The 19,903-nt window shown below is 44.5% G+C and overlaps 1 protein-coding gene across 3 annotated transcripts in view; it reads left to right on the top strand.

The window, feature by feature from the left end:
• Positions 1-19,903, top strand: part of zc3h18 (zinc finger CCCH-type containing 18) — a 207,023-nt gene that overhangs the window by 125,463 nt on the left and 61,657 nt on the right. For all 3 annotated transcript variants that reach the window (XM_048546317.2, XM_048546318.2, XM_048546316.2), the window contains 2 exons: positions 5,597-5,734; positions 15,917-16,051. In XM_048546317.2, the coding sequence (XP_048402274.1) occupies positions 5,597-5,734; positions 15,917-16,051 (273 nt within the window). The remainder of the gene's footprint in view (positions 1-5,596; positions 5,735-15,916; positions 16,052-19,903) is intronic.

Here is a 19,903-nt window from a genome sequence, read left to right as displayed (position 1 = left end):
GTTGGTCCTCTTTTAAGTAAAATGCTGATTTTCTGCAGTCTTGCCAAAGTGCATAACATCATTTTCTTCACACATGATATTCCATCTGCCAAGTTTTAGCCTGTTCACTTAACTGTATCCTTCTCTAGACTCTAGCATCCTCACCACTTACCTCCCGGCATATAGAACATGGATTTCAGTATATAGATTTCAGCAGAGCATTTGATAAGGCAACCCTAGGTAGGCTATTGCAGAAAATACGGAGGCATGGGATTGAGGGTGATTTAGCAGTTTGGATCAGAACTTGGCTAGCTGCAAGAAGTCAGAGGGTCGTGGTTGATGGGAAATGTTCATCCTGGAGTTCAGTTACTAGTGGTGTAATGCAACGATCTGTTTTGGGGCCACTGCTGTTTGTCATTTTTATAAATGACCTGGGTGAGGGCATAGAAGGATGGGTTAGTAAATTTGCGGATGACAGAAAGTCGATGGAGTTATGGATAGTGCAAAGAATATTGCAGGTTACAGAGGGACATGGATAAGCTGCAGAGCTGGGCTGAGAGGCGGCAAATGGAGTTTACTGTGGGAAAGTGTGAGGTGAATCACTTTGGAAGGAGTAACAGGAATACAGAGTAATGGGTTAATGGTAAGATTCTTGGTCGTGTGGATGAGCAGAGAGATCTCAGTGTCCATGTGCCTAGATCCCTGAACGTTGCCACCCAGGCTGATAGGGTTGTTAAGAAGACATACGGTGTGTTAGGTTTATTGGTAGAGGATTGAGTTTCAGAGCCACGAGGTCATGTTGCAGCTGTACGAAACTCTGGTGCAGCCGCAATCGGAGTATTGCTTACAGTTCTGGTCACCACATTGTAGGAAGGATGTGGAAGCATTGGAAAGTGTGCAGAGGAGATTTACCGGGATGTTGCCTGGTATGGAGGGAAGGTCTTATGAGGAAAGGCTGAGGGACTTGAGGCTGTTTTCATTAGAGAGAAGAAGGTTAAAAGGTGACTTAATAGAAAGATACAAGTTGATCAGAGGATTCTGTAGGGTGGACAGTGAGAGCCTTTTTCCTCGGATGGTGATGGATAGCACAAGGGGACATAACTTTATATTGAGGGGTGATAGATATAGGACAGATGTCAGAGGTAGGTTCTTTATTCAGAGTAGTAAGGGTATAGAATGTCCTGCCTGCAACAGTAGTAGACTTGCCAACTTTAAGGGCATTTAAGCGGTCATTGGATAAACATATGGATGATAATGGAATAGTGTAGGTTGGATGGGCTTCAGATTGGTTTCACAGGTCGGTGCAGCATCGAGGGTTGAAGGGCCTGTGCTGCACTGTAATGTTCTATGTTCATTCAAACAGCTTTCCACCACTACTCTTTGTATCCCACTACTAATCCATCTTGACATCCCTCAATTCCATGTGCCTTAACCTTCTCAATAGTTCTGCCATGTGGGATCTTATCAAAAGCTTTGCTAAAATCCATATAACCTGCATCAACTAAACTTCTTTCATCCACATACTTGATCACATTTTCAAAAAAATTCTAACAAATTTGTTAGGTATGATCTTCCTCTGACAAAAATCACATTTTCTGGCGCTAATTAACCCATACTTTTCCACGTGAGTGTATAATTCACTCTTACAGAATTTTCTCCAGTGGTATCCCTGCCACTGATGTGAGACTCGTTGGTCGGTAAGTTCCTGGTTCATTATGCCCACCCTTCTTAAACAGTGAAACCACATTAGCCATCCTCCAGTCCTCTGGAATTCTGCTTTAATAATATCCTCCTGCACTTCCTGTATGCATCTACAGCCACAACTGAATTGCCCCTTTTGGACTTAGTAAAGCCCCTGTCGTCTTCTGCATCCAGTCCTGAATAGTCCTAGACGTCCAGGCTTCTCTGAACTCCGTAAATAGTCATGTGGGAATGTTTGCCAATGATTGCAGTGTTCAGCACCATTCGCAGCAGTTCAGACACTGAAGCAGTGCATGTTCAAATGCAACAACATCTGAACAATGCCCAGGCTTGGGCTGACATTTGGCAAGTAAGATTCACTCCACGCAAATTCCAGACTACGGCGACCACCAGTAAGAGCCAATCTAACCACCGCCCCTTGGTATTCAATGATGTTACCATCGCTAAATCCCCAATTATCAGCGTCCTGGGGGTTATCATTGACCAGAAACTCAGCTGAACTCCTCACATAAACACAGTGGCTACAAGAGCAGGTGAGAGGCTAGGAGTACTGAGGTGATTAACACATCTCCTGACTTCTCAAAGCCTTTTCACTGTCTACAAGGCCTAAGTCAGGAGTGTGATGGAATATTCTCCACTTGCATGGATGAGTGCAGCCCCAATAACGCTCACGAAGCTTAACACCATCCAGGACAAAGCAGCCGGCACAATTAGCACCACATCCGCGAGCGTCCACTCCCTGCACCACTGATGCTCAGGAGCCTCATTGTGTACTTTCAACAAGACACACTGTAGAAATTCACGAAAGAACCTCAATCAGCATTTTCCACATCCATTACCCCTTGCATCTAGAAGGACAAGGGTAGCAGATACATGGAAATAGTTCCACCTTCAAGTTTCTCTCCAAGCCATTCACTGTCCTGAATTTGAAATATATTGCCGTTACTTCACTGTTGCTGGGTTAAAATGCTGGGATTACCTCCCTAACGGCACTGCAGGTCAACCCACAGCAGTTCAAGAAAGTGGCTCACCATGACCACCTCAAGAGCAACTATGGGTGGGCAATAAATGCTGGCCCGCCAGCGATGCCCACATCCCGCAAATGAGAAAAACGACTTCTACATTTCCCCCAATCTTGTTGTAGTCGCTATTGCTAAAATGTTCTCCCACTGCGGCTTTGATCACTTGTCTGGCTTATTTCCCCAGAACCAAGTCCAGCACTGCACCTCCCTTGTTGGACCTTTTACATATTGAGACAAAAAGTCTCCTGGATATGTTCACAAAATTCAGCTCTTCCAAACCTTGAGCACTGTGTCTACCCTAAATTTATGAGGGTGGTGGGCGCCTGGAACACGTTGCCAGCGGAGGTGGTAGACGCAGACACGTTAGCGTCTTTTAAGATATATCTGGACAGGTACATGGATGGGCAGGGAGCAAATGGACACAGACCGTTAGAAAATAGATGACAGGTTAGACAGAGGATCTTGATCGGCGCAGGCATGGAGGGCCGAAGGGCCTGTTCCTGTGCTGTAGGTTTCTTTTTTTCTTTGTTTCTTTATGTTGGGAAAGTTGAAATCCTCTGATATAAATTACCTAATTGTTACTCTTGCACATTTCTGTGAACTGTCGACATATTTGCTCCTCCATTTCCTACTGACTCTTTATGGGCCTATTATACGCTCCTGGTAAAGCAGTTGCCCCCTTAATACTTCTAGGTTCTACCCACAAAGCCTCATTTGAGGATCTTTCTAAGACATCATTCCTTCTTATTGAAATAATTGACTCCTTAGTTATTAATGCTACACCACCATCCTTTTTACACCCTCCTGTGTCTCACCTAAAAATCTTACACCTCATAATGTTGAGTTGCCAGTCTAGTCCTTTCCTCAACCATGTTTCTGTGTTGGCAACAATATCACACTACCATGTGTCAATCCATCGCCATTAACTTATCTGCCTTACAAATTACACTTCTGTCATTAAAGCAATGACCATCTGGCCTTGCCTTTAGCATAGTTGTTATCAACCCAACTTCACACTCTGAAATGAATACTCAATTCTATTATGTTGCAGTCACTGTTCCTTGGGAAATATTTTAATGAGATCATTTATTAAACCAGCCTCATTACACAGCACCATATCCAAAATAGCAACTGTCCCAAGTACATTCCATGACTTTTTTTTTGTTCCTTGTTGCTACTTCTGTCAAGTTAATTTTCCCAGTTTACGTGGTGTACATTCCATAACTGTTTTGAATTTCCCATTATGAACGGAGGAGATTTTGCCTTACTCTTTGTGCTGATGTGATTGGATACCTGCCATGTTGGTTGTCTCAGAAGGCACTTGAATCATTGAACAGGCCTGATAAACTTTAATAAGACCATAAGAAAATAACAACAGGAAAAGGCTAGTAAGCCCATAATAACTGCTCCACCATTTGATAAATTCTTGGTTGATCTGATTGTGGAATTAATCCCACTTCCTTACTCCCCAGACCTTAACTCTCTTGCAGAACACAAATTTGTCTCACTCAGCATTGCATATGTTCAGTGACCCAGCCTCTACATGTATCTTGTAAAGAACATCCCGAAGACAAGTGACCCAGTGGGAGAAGCAATTCTTCCATTCCCTGCATCTTGAATAGGAAACCCTTAATTTTTAAACTGAGCCCCCTTTAATTTAAAAATTCCATGATGAGAGGAAATATTCTCCCAGCAACTACATTGTCAGGCCACTTCAGAATTTTTCTTTTAATTCATTCATGGGATATGGACGTTGTTAACTAGCCTGTGTTTACTGCCCATTTCTAATTGTCCTCAAGAAGAGGTGAGTTGCTTTCTTGAACTATTGCAGTTGTTGGGGTGTCGGTGCAACCACTATATATGCCTGGAGGGCTGTTCCAGGATTCTGAACCAGTGACGTTCACGGAATATTGATTTATTTCCAAGTCAGGATGGTGAGTGACTTGGAGGGAAAGTTACTGTTCCCATGTATCTGATGCCCTTGTCATTCTTGGTAGTTGAGATCACAGGTTTGGAAGGTGCTATTGAAGGAACCTTGGTGAGGAAATGCAGTGCACCTTGTAATTGACAGCCACCTGTGTCACTCTGTGTCACTGGTCAAGAATTAGATGTTGAAGGTGATAGATGAGGTGCCAGTCAAGCAGGCTGCTTTGCCCTGGTTACTTTACTATTCTTCCACTAAAATGGTTGCCCTCACATTATCCCTCACATTATGCTCCATCATATATATGACTGTAGATTTTCTGTGTCCTCTTCACAACTTGCTTTCCTACTACCTGTGTATCAGCAAACTTACCCATTATACAGCCTGTCCATTCATTGACGAGGCCCCAGCACTGGTCCCTTTGGCAGTCCACTAGTTACAGATTACCAACCTACAAACAACTCATTTATTCATTCTCCCTGTTTCCTTTTGATCAGTCCTCTATTCATGCTTGAATATTATCTCTTCCAACACCATGAGCCTTTTTTTGTATGGTAATTTTTTATGTGGCACCTTATAGAATTTTGGAAATTCAGTTAGGTTGCATGTATTAGTTCCCCTTTATCCTTCCCTTTTGTTAGATCCCCAAAGAACTAGATTAAAGTATTTAAATAAGAATTTCCTTTCATGAAATTATGTTGATAGTGATGATATTTGATTTTCTAAATGCCCTGTGATTACTTTCTTCATAATGAATTCTGAATTTTTCCCAATGACAGATGTTTGACTAACAGACCTATTGTTTTCTACTTTCTATCTGCCCCTTTCCCAAATAAGGTATTACAGTTGCAGTTTTCCAATCTGCTGGGACCTCTCCAGAATCTAGGGATTTTTTTGTTAAATTTTGTGGTTGTCGGGCTATCTATGATGTTTTGAAGTCAACAGTGCTTTTTTTTAATATCTTTTTCAGGTCGTCTTCTCGTTCTTCTTCCTATTCAGGATCTGGATCATCTAGGTCACGTTCAAGGTCGCACTCAAGATCATCCTCTTACACCTCCTATTCCAGCCATTCCTCCAGACACAGCTCTTATTCTGGAAGCAGATCAAGGTGGAATTCAGAGTCCCATTTTATCAGCATAAATACAAATGCATCTGCTCCTTCATCTTTTATTTTACAGTCAGTTCAACAGATTAACTTGTGCATTCTTCCCAGCCCCACTAGTAGAGGGTAAAAAATGAATTTGTTTTTAAGAGAGAACTGAACATATTTTCCAAACAATATAATAAAATGTGAGGCTAGATGAACACAGCAGGCCAAGCAGCATCTCAGGAGCACAAAAGCTGACGTTTCGGGCCTAGACCCTTCATCAGAGAGGGGGATGGGGAGAGGGAACTGGAATAAATAGGGAGAGAGGGGGAGGCGGACCGAAGATGGAGAGTAAAGAGGATAGGTGGAGAGAGTGTAGGTGGGGAGGTAGGGAGGGGATAGATCAGTCCAGGGAAGACGGACAGGTCAAGGAGGTGGGATGAGGTTAGTAGGTAGCTGGAGGTGCGGCTTGGGGTGGGAGGAAGGGATGGGTGAGAGGAAGAACCGGTTAGGGAGGCAGAGACAGGTTGGACTGGTTTTGGGATGCAGTGGGTGGGGGGGAAGAGCTGGGCTGGTTGTGTGGTGCAGTGGGGGGAGGGGACGAACTGGGCTGGTTTAGGGATGCAGTAGGGGAAGGGGAGATTTTGAAACTGGTGAAGTCCACATTGATACCATATGGCTGCAGGGTTGATATTAAAAGATATTAAATGATATCAATGTGGAAACCCTGCAGCCATATGGTATCAATGTGGACTACACCAGTTTCAAAATCTCCCCTTCCCCGACTGCATCCCTAAACCAGCCCAGTTCGTCCCCTCCCCCCACTGCACCACACAACCAGCCCAGCTCTTCCCCCCCCACCCACTGCATCCCAAAACCAGTGCAACCTGTCTCTGCCTCCCTAACCGGTTCTTCCTCTCACCCATCCCTTCCTCCCACCCCAAGCCGCACCTCCAGCTACCTACTAACCTCATCCCACCTCCTTGACCTGTCGGTCTTCCCTGGACTGACCTATCCCCTCCCTACCTCCCCACCTACACTCTCTCCACCTATCTTCTTTACTCTCCATCTTCGGTCCGCCTCCCCCTCTCTCCCTATTTATTCCAGTTCCCTCTCCCCATCCCCCTCTCTGATGAAGGGTCTAGGCCCGAAACGTCAGCTTTTGTGCTCCTGAGATGCTGTTTGGCCTGCTGTGTTCATCCAGCCTCACATTTTATTATCTTGGAATTCTCCAGCATCTGCAGTTCCCATTATCTCTGATAATATTTTCCAAACAATTGGCCACTGATAATGGCCATAAGCAGTGTCTAAGATCTGCCTTCATGTGGAGATGCCAGTGTGGGATTGGGATGGACAAGGTCAAAAATCACACAACACCAAGTTACAGTCCAATAGGTTTATTTGAAGACACTGGCTTATACATCTCTCCTTCATCCTCAGGTGCAGTGTGGAAGAGGAGGTATACCAAGACTGAATTTATAAGCCGAAAGGTAACACCCCTAAAAATGGCTTGGTGATCACTTCCTGTTGAATCTTTTTTCAACAGAGACACAGGTTTCTATATATTAAAATGCCAATCCCAGAATTTCTTTCACATTAGTTACCTGTGATAATTAAAGGTTTTAAAAGTGTATACAAGAGATGACATCTCAGGTTAGACAATGCATTTTAGGTGTGAGGCTTTGTTTAGAATCTGTGTTTTAACGTGGAATCAGGCTGGTATTATTATTTCCAAACAAAACAGAATGTATCTAAATCCCATATGTGTGTGCGTGCGCGCACAAGAGAGAAAGTGCGTGTGTGCTTGTGTGAGAAACTGTGTGTGTGTGTGTGTGTGTGTGTGTGTGTGTATGTGTGTGAGAGTATATAGTATGGTACGGTCACCTGTAGTGCAACATGACCCCAAGATCATGTTTGAGGCCATCCTCATGCTTACGGAACTTGGTATCAGCCTCTGCTCAGCAATTTTGCATTGCTGTGTATCTCAGTGTCCACTTTGGACGATATAAACCCGAAGATTGGAGGCTGAACACCCTTGACTGCTGAACTGTTCCCCCATTGGGAGGGAACATCCCTTTCTGGCAATTGTTGCGCTGTGTCCATTCATCCATTGCCATAGCATCTGCATGATTTCGCCATTATACCATGCTTCAGGGCATCCTTGCCTACAGCATACGAGATAGACATTTGCATTTCAATCAACACAAACCTGTGTCTCCTTTCTAACTGATTAAAGATTCAACAGGAGGCAGCCAATAAGCTATTTTTAGGATTGTTGCCTTTCTGCTTATAAATTCTGTGTGGGTATGCCTCCTGTTCCACATCACTCTTGAGGAAGAAGCTGAGCTGCGAAAGCTAATGTTTTAAAATAAATCTGTTGGACTGTAAACTTGTGTCATGTGATTTTTGATCTTCTACCTTAGGTGAGTAACTCTTTTAGGGGTGAAGTCAGCAGTCTCGTGTCAGCACTCTGCACATACATGATAGATTCATCTCCCAGTGTCCACAAGTGAGCCTGACCTACTAGTATTGACCAAGAATTTTACTACAGCCTAGAGTTAGTTTAAAGAGGCAATTGGATGCAATTATTTGGAAGTCCAATTTAGATTATAACATTATTGCTAGCATATTATTCCATTCAGAGGGACTCACAATCGAATCATTCAATGTGGGGAGGGAGAACTTGCGGTTCCACTCGTTTCCTCATCTATTTTCGGATAAAGGCAAAGATTGCAATTTGAACTATCTATTGTTGAGAATAGCAGCCTATGAAGAAGTGTTCAGTTCCACTTTACCTTGAAATAAATTTTTAATGCTGCATGTAATTAGGTAATGCGTTCTCTTAATGGAGCAAATTACTCTTCCCTTGATTTGAGAACTGTAGTGAAGCCAGGGAATTCCAATTGTTTAGGTAGTAACGATTTTAAGGGCATTCCTGAGACGTGTACGAGACACCATGCTTGACAAGGAAGAAAAGTACTTATGCTGGAGAATGAAATAGAACAAATGTATTGGAGAGTAATGATAAAATCAGAATAGTTATGGAAAAGAACAAGGGTAATCAGCTATTAAAAGGTTTACCTAAAGGAGAGCTAATTTTAGGATCTAAAAAAAATCTGCCCAGGTAGACAAATATTGCATCTTTTTGCATTTATCCTCCCCAGAAAACTGAATGCTGCCAATTTAGTAGTGAAAGAGGAGACAACAATGACTTTGAATATGATGGAAATGAAGAATAGGCAAGTGGAGTGCATTGCATAGGTGCAGCAGTGAGCTAATATGAGCATAATGAAGATGTTAGGTTAAAAATTAGTAGAACCAAAAGGCCTCTTGACCGTGCACTTCAGTACAGTTAGGGTGATCATTAGTCTTTAGACCACTTTCCTGTGTGCGCCAAATTCTTGATTTCCTGAGGAACCAAAAATTTGTCTTTGTTTTTGGGCTTAAATATGTTCACAGTAAATATTGCAGAAGAAAGGACAATTTGTCAAAGCTTTTTGTTCTGCAATAATGAGGACAATTTGCAGGAGTACCAATTTGGGGTAAAGTAACATTTATACTTTGTGAGAGGATAGTGGTTGACTTTGGTTGGCAAACTGACTGACAGAGCATTGCTTAGAGAATGCAACAATTAATGGGGATTGAATTAACGGCCAGCTTTTTGTAAATTTTCAACCAGGCAGGTTGATTGGTGTTCAGTTGAATCACGCAGAATGTGTGTTCTTTGCATCTGCAAAGATAGGGCCCGGTGTGCAAATAGATGTGTCTTCCAGTACATGCAAGTACGCCATGCTGCTAACCAGTCTAACAATCTTAAATTGGTTCCCATTGTAAATCTTTGTGGATGCAGGATTGTCCAGCAAATTTTGTCTAATTGCAAAATCTAATGTTGAACACTTAGCTCTAGTTTTCCAAGTATAGTGACTTTTGATGAAGTGACCAGGAAGGTTCATTAGGGCCAGGTGATAGACATAGTCATGGATTTCAGGAAGGCCTTTGATAAGATTCCATGTGGTAGGCTGCTCTAGAAGGTTAGATTGCGTGGAATCCAGGGAGAACTGGCAAATTGGATATACAGTTGATTTGATGGTAGGAAGCAGAGGGTATTGTAGAAGGATACTTGTTAGACTGGAGTCCTGTCACTAGTGGTGTGCCTCAGGGCTCGGTTGCTTGGCCATAGTTGTTTGTTATCTATATCAATGATTTGGATGTGAATATATATTAGTAAGTTTGAGGATGATACTAAAATAGGCAGGATCATGGACAGTTATTGGAAATTGCAGCAGGATCTTGGTCAGCTGGGGAAGTGGGCTGAGAAATGGCAAATGAAGTTTCATATAGATAAATGTGAGGTGTTGCACTTTGGAAAGTCAGATCAAGGTAGCAGTTTCATGGTGAATGCTAGGGCCTTAAGGAATGTTGTGTTACAGAGAGATCTTGGAATTCAGGTGCATGGTTCTGTGAAAGTAGAGTCACAGATAGACAGGGTAGTGAAGAAGGCTTTTGGCACACTGGCCTTCATCAATCAGGACATTGAGTATAGGTGTTGGGAAGTTATGTTGCAGTTGTACAGGGCATTGGTGAGGTCGCACTTGGAGTATTCTGTTCAGTTTTGGTCACCTTGCTATAGGAAGAATGTTATTAAACTGGAAAGAGTGCAGAAGAAATTTACAATGTTGTTGCCAGGACTTAAGGGGCTGAGTTATAGGGAGAGGTTGGACAAGCTAGGACTTGTTTCCTTCGAGCATGGGAGACTGAGGAGGGATCTTATAGAAGTGAATAAGATCATGAGAGGCATGGATAAGGTGAATGCATTCAGTCTTTTTCTCAGAGTTGGGGCATCGAGGACTAGAGAACATCAGTTTAAGGAAAGGGGGGAAAGAATACATGAAAACCTGAGAGGCAAGTTTTTTTACACCGGCTGGTACGCATATGGAATAAGCTGCCAGAGGAAGCGGTCGAGGTGGGTACATTAACAACATTTGAAAGGCATTTGGATAAATACATGTATAGAAAAGGTTTAGAAGGGCATGAGCCAAGTGCAGGGAAATGGGATTAGCATGGATGGATGTTTTGTTCAGCATGAACCAGTTTGGGCCAACGGGCCTGTCTCTGTTCTGTAGAACGCTATGACTCTGTGTAGGCTGGTTGAGAATGGTTAGTACCTTGCTTATTACGAACAGCTGAAGGAATATTTTGTTTGCAATCTGCCAGTCTTTGAGTCATATTGCCTGCGTGCCTGGTGTCAAACCAGCACTGGAATTCATACACCATGTTACTCATTTGTATGATAGGCACAATGTCTTTTTGACTTGACAACTTCATCCTGTTAATAGCAAATGTCAGAGATAATGGGAACTGCAGATGCTGGAGAATTCCAAGATAATAAAATGTGAGGCTGGATGAACACAGCAGGCCAAGCAGCATCTCAGGAGCACAAAAGCTGACGTTTCGGGCCTGGACCCTTCATCAGAGAGGGGGATGGGGAGAGGGAGCTGGAATAAATAGGGAGAGAGGGGGAGGCGGACCGAAGATGGAGAGTAAAGAAGATAAGTGGAGAGAGTATAGGTGGGGAAGTAGGGAGGGGATAGGTCAGTCCAGGGAAGACGGACAGGTCAAGGAGGAGGGATGAGGTTAGTAGGTAGATGGGGGTGCGGCTTGGGGTGGGAGGAAGGGATGGGTGAGAGGAAGAATCGGTTAGGGAGGCAGAGACAGGTTGGACTGGTATTGGGATGCAGTGGGTAGGGGGGAAGAGCTGGGCTGGTTGTGTGATGCAGTGGGGGGAGGGGACGAACTGGGCTGGTTTAGGGATGCAGCAGGGGAAGGGGAGATTTTGAAACTGGTGAAGTCCACTTTGATACCATTAGGCTGCAGGGTTCCCAGGCGGAATATGAGTTGCTGTTCCTGCAACTTTCGGGTGGCATCATTGTGGCACTGCAGGAGGCCCATGATGGACGTGTCGTCTGAGGAATGGGAGGGGGAGTTGAAATGGTTTGCGACTGAGAGGTGCAGTTGTTTGTTTGGAACTGAGCGGAGGTGTTCTGCAAAGCGGTCTCCAAGCCTCCGCTTGGTTTCCCCAATGTAGAGGAAGCCACACCGGGTACAGTGGATGCAGCATACCACATTGGCAGATGTGCAGGTGAACCTCTGCTTAATGTGGAATGTCATCTTGGGGCCTGGGATAGGGGCGAGGGAGGAGGTGTGGGGGCAAGTGTAGCATTCCCTGCGGTTGCAGGGGAAGGTGCCGGGTGTGGTGGGGTTGGAGGGCAGTGTGGAGCGAACAAGGGAGTCACGGAGAGAGTGGTCTCCCCGGAAAGCAGACAGGGGTGGGGATGGAAAAATGTCTTGGGTGGTGGGGTCGGATTGTAAATGGCGAAAGTGTCGGAGGATGATGCGTTGTATCCGGAGGTTGGTAGGGTGGTATGTGAGAACGAGGGGGATCCTCTTAGGGCGGTTGTGGCGGGGGCGGGGTGTGAGGGATGTGTTGTGGGAAATACGGGAGACGCGGTCAAGGGCGTTCTCGATCACTGTGGGGGGCAAGTTGCGGTCCTTGAAGAACTTGGACATCTGGGATGTGCGGGAGTGGAATGTCTTATCGTGGGAGCAGATGAGGCGGAGGAATTGGGAATAGGGGATGGAATTTTTGCAGGAGGGTGGGTGGGAGGAGGTGTATTCTAGGTAGCTGTGGGAGTTGGTGGCTTGAAATGGACAACAGTTACAAGCTGGTTGCCTGAGATGGAGACTGAGAGGTCCAGGAAGGTGAGGGATGTGCTGGAGATGGCCCAGGTGAACTGAAGGTTGGGGTGGAAGGTGTTGGTGAAGTGGATGAACTGTTCGAGCTCCTCTGGGGAGCAAGAGGCAGCGCCGATACAGTCATCAATGTACCGGAGGAAGAGGTGGGGTTTGGGGCCTGTGTAGGTGCGGAAGAGGGAGTGTTCCACGTAACCTACAAAGAGGCAGGCATAGCTGGGTCCCATGCGGGTTCCCATGGCCACCCCCTTAGTCTGTCGGAAGTGGGAGGAGTCAAAAGAGAAGTTGTTGAGGGTGAGGACGAGTTCAGCTAGGCGGATGAGAGTGTCAGTGGAGGGGGACTGGTCGGGCCTGCGGGACAGGAAGAAGCGGAGGGCCTTGAGGCCGTCTGCATGCGGAATGCAGGTCATCTGTGTTTCTACTACATAGCAAACTTCAGCTATTGCTCAAGCTTTTGAGTATCTTACCTTCATAATCTGAGGTAGACTGAGCATTTTTCAGTGCCAAGAGTAACCATCTGAACCTGTCATGAGTTTGTATGATATACACTGAAAAATGTTTCGATGAAAGTAGTCATTTTCTTGCAGGACAGCTTCTGCTCGGTTCGCAATAAACAACTGGACCTCCCAGTCGCGTTGGTATACTGCATCCACTGTACCAGTTGTGGCCTCCTCTACATTGGGGAAACCAAGTGGAAGCTTGGGGACCGCTTTGCTGAACACCTCAGCTCAGTTCGCAATAAACAACTGCACCTCCCAGTTGCGAACCATTTTAACTCCCCTCCCATTTCCTTAGACGACATGTCCATCCTGAGCCTCCTGCAGTGCCATAATGATGCCACCTGAAGGTTGCAGGCACAGCAACTCATATTCCACTTGGGAACCCTGCAGCCCAATGGCATCAATGTGGACTTTACAAGCTTCAAAATCTCCCCTTCCCCCACTGCATCCCTAAACCAGCCCAGCTCGTTCCCTCCCTCCCCCCACTGCATTTCAAAACCAGCCCAGCTCGTCCCCGCCTCCCTAACCTGTTCTTCCTCTCACCTATCCCCTCCTCCCACCTCAAGCCGCACCTCCATTTCCTACCTACTAACCTTATCCCGCCCCCTTGACCTGTCCGTCCTCCCCAGACTGACCTATCCCCTCCCTACCGCCCCGACTATACTCTCCTCTCCGCCTATCTTCTCTATCCATCTTCGGTCCTCCTCCCCCTCCCTATTTATTTCAGAACCCTCTCCCCATCCCCCCCCTCTGATGAAGGGTCTGGGCCCAAAACGTCAGCTTTTGTGCTCCTAAGAGGCTGGTTGGCCTGCTGTGTTCATCCAGCTTCACACTTTGTTATCTCAGCTTTAATGCACTTTGTTTTAATGTCACGTTTGCAAGGTGAGCAAATGGCTTGGCCCCTATTAACAAAATTGTTTAAAGCCAGCATTATAGATCATGGCAATGCGTACGCTGAACGCAGTGTACAGCATTAGATAATCCTGGCCGATTTCTCTACATGGATAGGTTAAAAACTGAGATGTGGAGAAACTACCTCTCTCAGACGGTTGTGAATCTGGAATTGCCCCAGGGTGCAGCAGAGGCAGAATCAATCAACAGATTCATGAAAGAAATACATACGTTTCTGAAAGAAAGCAGGATAAAGCGCCCTTGGAAGCAGGCAGGAAATTGCAGTTGAAGCTAGGATAAGGTTAGCCATCATCATGTTAAAAAGTGGAGCAAGTTTAAAAGACTGCATTGCCTACTTTCGCTCTTAATTCATATCTTTAGAGAACAGTGACAACAATGAAAAAACAGATTTCGAATCACTTGATTGTTTAGAATAAGCTGTTTAGGTTTCTTCTGACTGTATCGACCTGAATGTACCAAATTGTCTTCCCCTCCATATCAGTCTTGAAGAAAAAATTATTTTGAGCCTCTGCATAATGAAATGCAAAATTTCTACTAGCTGTTTAATAGTGAGGCATCATCACATGTAACTCTTTAGGTGTGGCTTAACTACACAACATGCAAGAAATTTCATGGATAAATAGAGGAAATGCTACCAATGTGATTGCATGACACAAACATATTTTGTCTGCATCAGTGACTGAACTGATTTAGGCAGGCAGTTTTGAAAGTTGGCAAATATGTTTTTGCTCCTGGGCACAGCTGAGAAAGAATCCTAGTTCGTTGATCTGTTACATTTAATTGAGACATCATCTTGGTTTGTTGTTACCTGTAGCAATTTTTGTCAGTGCAGCATAAAGACTTGGTTTCTCACGTTGTGATTGGATGGAGGTGACCATCATGAAATTTATTGCATTAGGATGTGGAAGCTTTGGAAAGGCTGCAGAGGAGATTTAGTAGGATCAGAGATAATAGGAACTGCAGATGCTGGAGAATCCAAGACAACAAAATGTGAGGCTGGATGAACACAGCAGGCCAAGCAGCATCTCAGGAGCACAAAAGCTGACGTTTCGGACCTAGGGTCTAGGCCCGAAACGTCAGCTTTTGTGCTCCTGAGATGCTGCTTGGCCTGCTGTGTTCATCCAGCCTCACATTTTGTTGTCTTAGATTTACTAGGATGTTGCCTGGTATGGAGGGAAGGTCTTACGAGTAAAGGCTGAGGGACTTGAGGCTGTTTTCGTTAGAGAGAAGGTTGAGAGGTGACTTAATTGAGACATATAAAATAATCAGAGGGTTAGATAGGGTGGATAGGGAGAGCCTTTTTCCTAGGATGGTGACGGCGAGCACGAGGGGGCATAGCTTTAAATTGAGGGGTGAAAGATATAGGGCAGATGTCAGAGCTAGTTTCTTTACTCAGAGAGTAGTAAGGGAATGGAACGCTTTGCCTGCAACGGTAGTAGATTCGTCAACTTTAGGGACATTTAAGTCGTCATTGGACAAGCATATGGATGTACATGGAATAGTGTAGGTTAGATGGGCTTGAGATCGGTATGACAGGTCGGCACAACATCGAGGGCCGAAGGGCCTGTACTGTGCTGTAATGTTCTATGTTCTAGGAACTAGAAAAATCATGAAGAGCTAGATCCGCAATGCATAATAAATAGCTCTTTCTCTTTACAGAACAAAATTAATTTGACAGATTATTTTAAGAAAGATAACTTCTTATTCAATAATCTTAATAACTGCTCCTATATGCTGTATTCATACTGTGGTCCATTTCAGGTGTGCACATTTTTTTTGCATTTTAGTTTAAAAAATAAGTATTTCTGTTCATTTTGAAATCATGAATTGAGATAAGGAGTTAAATGCACCTGTGAAATCTGTTCTGATGATGGAGTTCTAAAGCCAAGTCAATTATTCATTGCCCTCTTCAATGAAATATTTTGTGTGCAGTTCAAACAAAATTGTAGGGGAGAGGTTTGTAGAAAACTGCATCCAAGGATGAAAGGGCTGTCATACTAGGAGCGATTGAATAACTCACTCAACATTATGATTTCCTCAGGTCCAGGTCATTCTCATCCTCACCCTCCCCAACTCCATCACCATCCCGGGCAAAAGATGCTGCAGTTACAAAGACCAAAGGGGGAGCACCTAGTGTTGGTGGAGGTGGAGATGCCCCTGCTGCCACAGGAAAAAGGTAAACAGGTTATCGTATTTTCTTAGTACAACATTGTTTATATTTCCAGAGACCTATTATAAATTTCACGAACGTTAAAATTCCATGTGGTTGTTTTATTCAATATAAGTATTTTCACTGCTGTACCAAGGATACAATAGATATAAAACTTAACTGGAGCAATCCTTTAATTCTCACTCCTTTCACACTTCTAATAACACAGATAGTGATGTTTCCACTGTAAAACAACATATGTCCATTTCCCTTTATATCCCATGGAGATATGCATAAATGTGTTTTACCCTAGAATGTGCTGATAGCAATGAGCTTTGAAGCATAAATCTGAATTGACTTGGTGTGCTGCCTTTGATTGGGAACCGTGATTTGGAAGTGTTGGATTGGGGTGAACAAAGTCAGAAGTCATTCAACACCATGTTATAGTCCAGCAGGTTTGTTTGAAATTGCAAGCTTTCGTAGCACTGTTCCCTTGTCAGGTGAGGTAGAGGGAAGTGCACAGGTGCAGAATTTATAAACATAGAGATGATTGCAAGATATATCGAGGTAATTAAGAACGTCAAAAGATAGTACAAATGGTGTGAGTGGAGTGTTGACAGGCTGAATAAGTCTTTTCAGGTCATCAAAAAATGTCACGTGAGTAAAGTGTCAACAGTGGAATAACAGGTGAAGGGATGACGTATGATCTGAGACAGAGATAATTACAAAAAAGCAAAAATAAGATGGTGCTAGAGACAAGCCAAATGGCTGAAATAACATGATAGATATGAGTCACAGCTGAGGGTCTAACCAAAGTAACAGATAATCCAAAATTGTGGAAAACTAATTAAGGTAGGGAGATCATAACAAGTTATCCAGGTGATGGTGTTAAAACAGGACAGTAAAGAAACTTTTACAGATACAGAACAGTATGGTGTGGTTACATGTAATGCAACATGATCCCAAGATCACAGTTGAGGCCATCTTCTTGGGTATGGAACTTGGCTATCAGTTTCTGGTAGGCATTCTATGTTGTTGTATATCTTGCATGCCACCTAGGAGGATGCTTACCTGAAGGTCGGAGGCCAAATGCCCTTGACTGCTGAAGCGTTCCCTGAGAGGAAACACTCCTGCCTGGCAATAGTTGTGTGGTTTCCATTCATCCATTGTTGTAGCGCCTGCATAGTCTCCCTGATTTACCATGCTTCAGGGCATTCTTTCCTGCGGCATACAAGGTAGACAACATTGATCAAGTCACATGAGTACCTACCGTGTACATCAGTGGTGCTCCCATGTGTGATGGTAGTGTCCGTGTCAATAGTCTTGCATGTCTTGCAGAGGCTGCCATGGCACAGTTGTGTGGTGTTGTCGTCACTGTTCTCCTGAAGGCTGGGTAGTTTGCTGTGAACACTGGCCTGTTTGAGGTTTGGCAGTTCTTCGATGGCGAGAAATAGAAGCGTGCATGTGGCCCTGGCGAGATATTTGTCATCATCAATGATATGCTGAAAGCTGCAGACAACATGGCATAGTTTCTCCTCTCTGGTGAAGTACTGGATGACAAAGCATACTCTATCAGTCACGTCTGTGTCTTCTGAGGAGGTTGTTGCAGTTTTTTGCTGTGGCGCATTGGAACTGGCGATCGATAAGTTGAGCATTGTATTCCATCCTTATAAGAATGTCTTTCAACATGTGTATGTGTTCATCGCGTTCCTCATAATTTGAGTAGATCCTGTGTCTGCCAAGCTCTGCACCTGTTTAGGATGGAAGCTAGAGAAGTGAAGTGCTGTGAGGTTATCCATGGGCTTGCAGTACACTGAGGTGTGCGACCTTGATGGAAATGCGTGCGTCTAAGAATGAAGTGGATTCAAAATCATGAGGGGTATAGACAGGGTGGATAGCAAAAAGCTTTTTCCCAGAGTGGGGGACTCAATTACTAGGGGTCATGAGTTAAAAGTGAGAGGAGGAAAGTTTAAGGGAGATATGTGTGGAAAGCTCTTTACACAGAGGGTGGTGGATGCCTGGAATCCGTTGCCAGCGGAGCTGGTAGACACAGATATGTTAGCGTCTTTTAAGATACATTTGGACAGGTACATGGATGGGCAGGGAGCAAATGGACACAGAACGTTAGAAAATAGATGACAGGTTCGACAGAGGATCTTGATCGGCGCAGGCTTGGAGGGCCGAAGGGCCTGTTCCTGTGCTGTAATTTTCTTTGTTCTTTGTTCTGAAGAGTATCCATGGTAAGTTTGATGAGGAGATGAAACTTGGTGGTATATTCGTTTCAGTGATTCCCTCGCCATGAGTCCAAAGGAAAAAAATGTCATTGATGTATCAGATGTAGAGTGTTGGTTGGAGATCCTGTGCAGCAAAGAAGTATTGCTTGAACTTATGCATGAAACTGTTGGTGTATTGGGGTGCAGATTTGTTTCCCATGGCTGTTCCGTGTGTCTTGATGGAGGACTGGTTGTCAAAGGTGAAGATGTTGTTAAGGATGAAGCGGATGAGTTGTAGGATGGCATCTGGAAATTGGCAATTGTTGATGTCGAGTACTGAGACTCTTGCAACCATGCCGTCATCATGGGGGATACTAGTGTGGACTGCCGAAATGTCCTTTGTGACGAGGAATGTTCCTGGTTCAACTGGTCCATGGGTACTGAGCTCCTGTAAGAAGTCTGTAGTGACACGACAAAAGCTGGGTGTTCCTTGTACAGTGGGTTTTAAAATGCTCTTGACATTATCAGGGAGGTTCTCACACAGTGTCCCGTTGCCTGATACAATGGGATGTCTGGGTATGTTGGCTTCGTGCATCTTCAGAAGGTAGTAGAAGTCTCCTATGTGAGAAGTACACAGGATGAAAGTGCATAGGATGCTGTTAAAGCTGAATCAAAGATCTTGATCAGTCTTTTGAGTTGATGGGTGTGTTCTTTGGTCCAATCAGTTGGTAGTTGTCTGTAATGTTCCTAGTTGTTCAATTGTCAGTGTGCTTCTTTGCAGTAGTCCATTCTGTTTTGTATGACAATGGCTCCTCCTTTGTCTGCTGGTTTGATAACAATATTGCAGTTGGTCTTCAGATCATGGATGGCATTGCTTTGTGCTTGGATGATATTCTGCACTAACTTGTGAGTGTAGCTGATGAATCTGACATTGATGGGGAGGTGATGACCAAGCGATATTATCGCTGGACTGCTAATCCAGGGGACCCAGGTTGGAATCCCACCACGGCAGATGGTGGAATTTGAATTCAATAAATATCTGGTATTAAGGATCTAATGATGAGCGTGAATCCATTGTCGTTTGTTGGGGAAAAACGCATCTGGCTCACTCCCTTTAGGGAAGGAAACTGCCATCCTTATCTGGTCAGGCCTACATGTGACTCCAGACCCACAGCAACGTGGTTGACTCTTAACTGCTCTCTGGGCAATTAGGGATGGGCAATAAATGCTGTCTAGCCAGCGATGCCCTCATCCCATGAATGAATAAAGAAAATAAAAGCATCTCCTGACAGCTTGAGTATATGTGTTGAACCTAGGACAGCAGCCTTTCCAGACGGTCCAAATCAGCTCGCTGTTCTTTGGTTGCTGCACAACGGATCTCCCTGTCGACTGTTCCGGTTTGTTTGTTGTCACATTGGGCTCACTGCTGACATCTTGGGGTTTGAGGAAGAATTCCCAGAACTTCATTCACCTGATGAATTCCACTGTTTCTGCCCCGAGGTGGGGGCGGGCAGCGGGTCAATATTGGTAGCAGGGCAGAAATTGAGCTCTCGGCTGAAAACATTGATTTTGTCCGGTGACAAGTTGACAGTAAACTTTGCTGTGATGGTACCAGTTTCAACCATGGTGCTGGGGGAAACCTGGTTATTGCGGATGGTTATGCCAG

The sequence above is a fragment of the Stegostoma tigrinum genome, chromosome 16 (genome assembly GCF_030684315.1).
Source record: "Stegostoma tigrinum isolate sSteTig4 chromosome 16, sSteTig4.hap1, whole genome shotgun sequence".
NCBI classification, from domain to species: domain Eukaryota; kingdom Metazoa; phylum Chordata; class Chondrichthyes; order Orectolobiformes; family Stegostomatidae; genus Stegostoma; species Stegostoma tigrinum.
The sequence above is the reverse complement of the archived record's forward strand: the minus strand, read 5'-3'. Positions and strand labels throughout refer to the sequence as shown.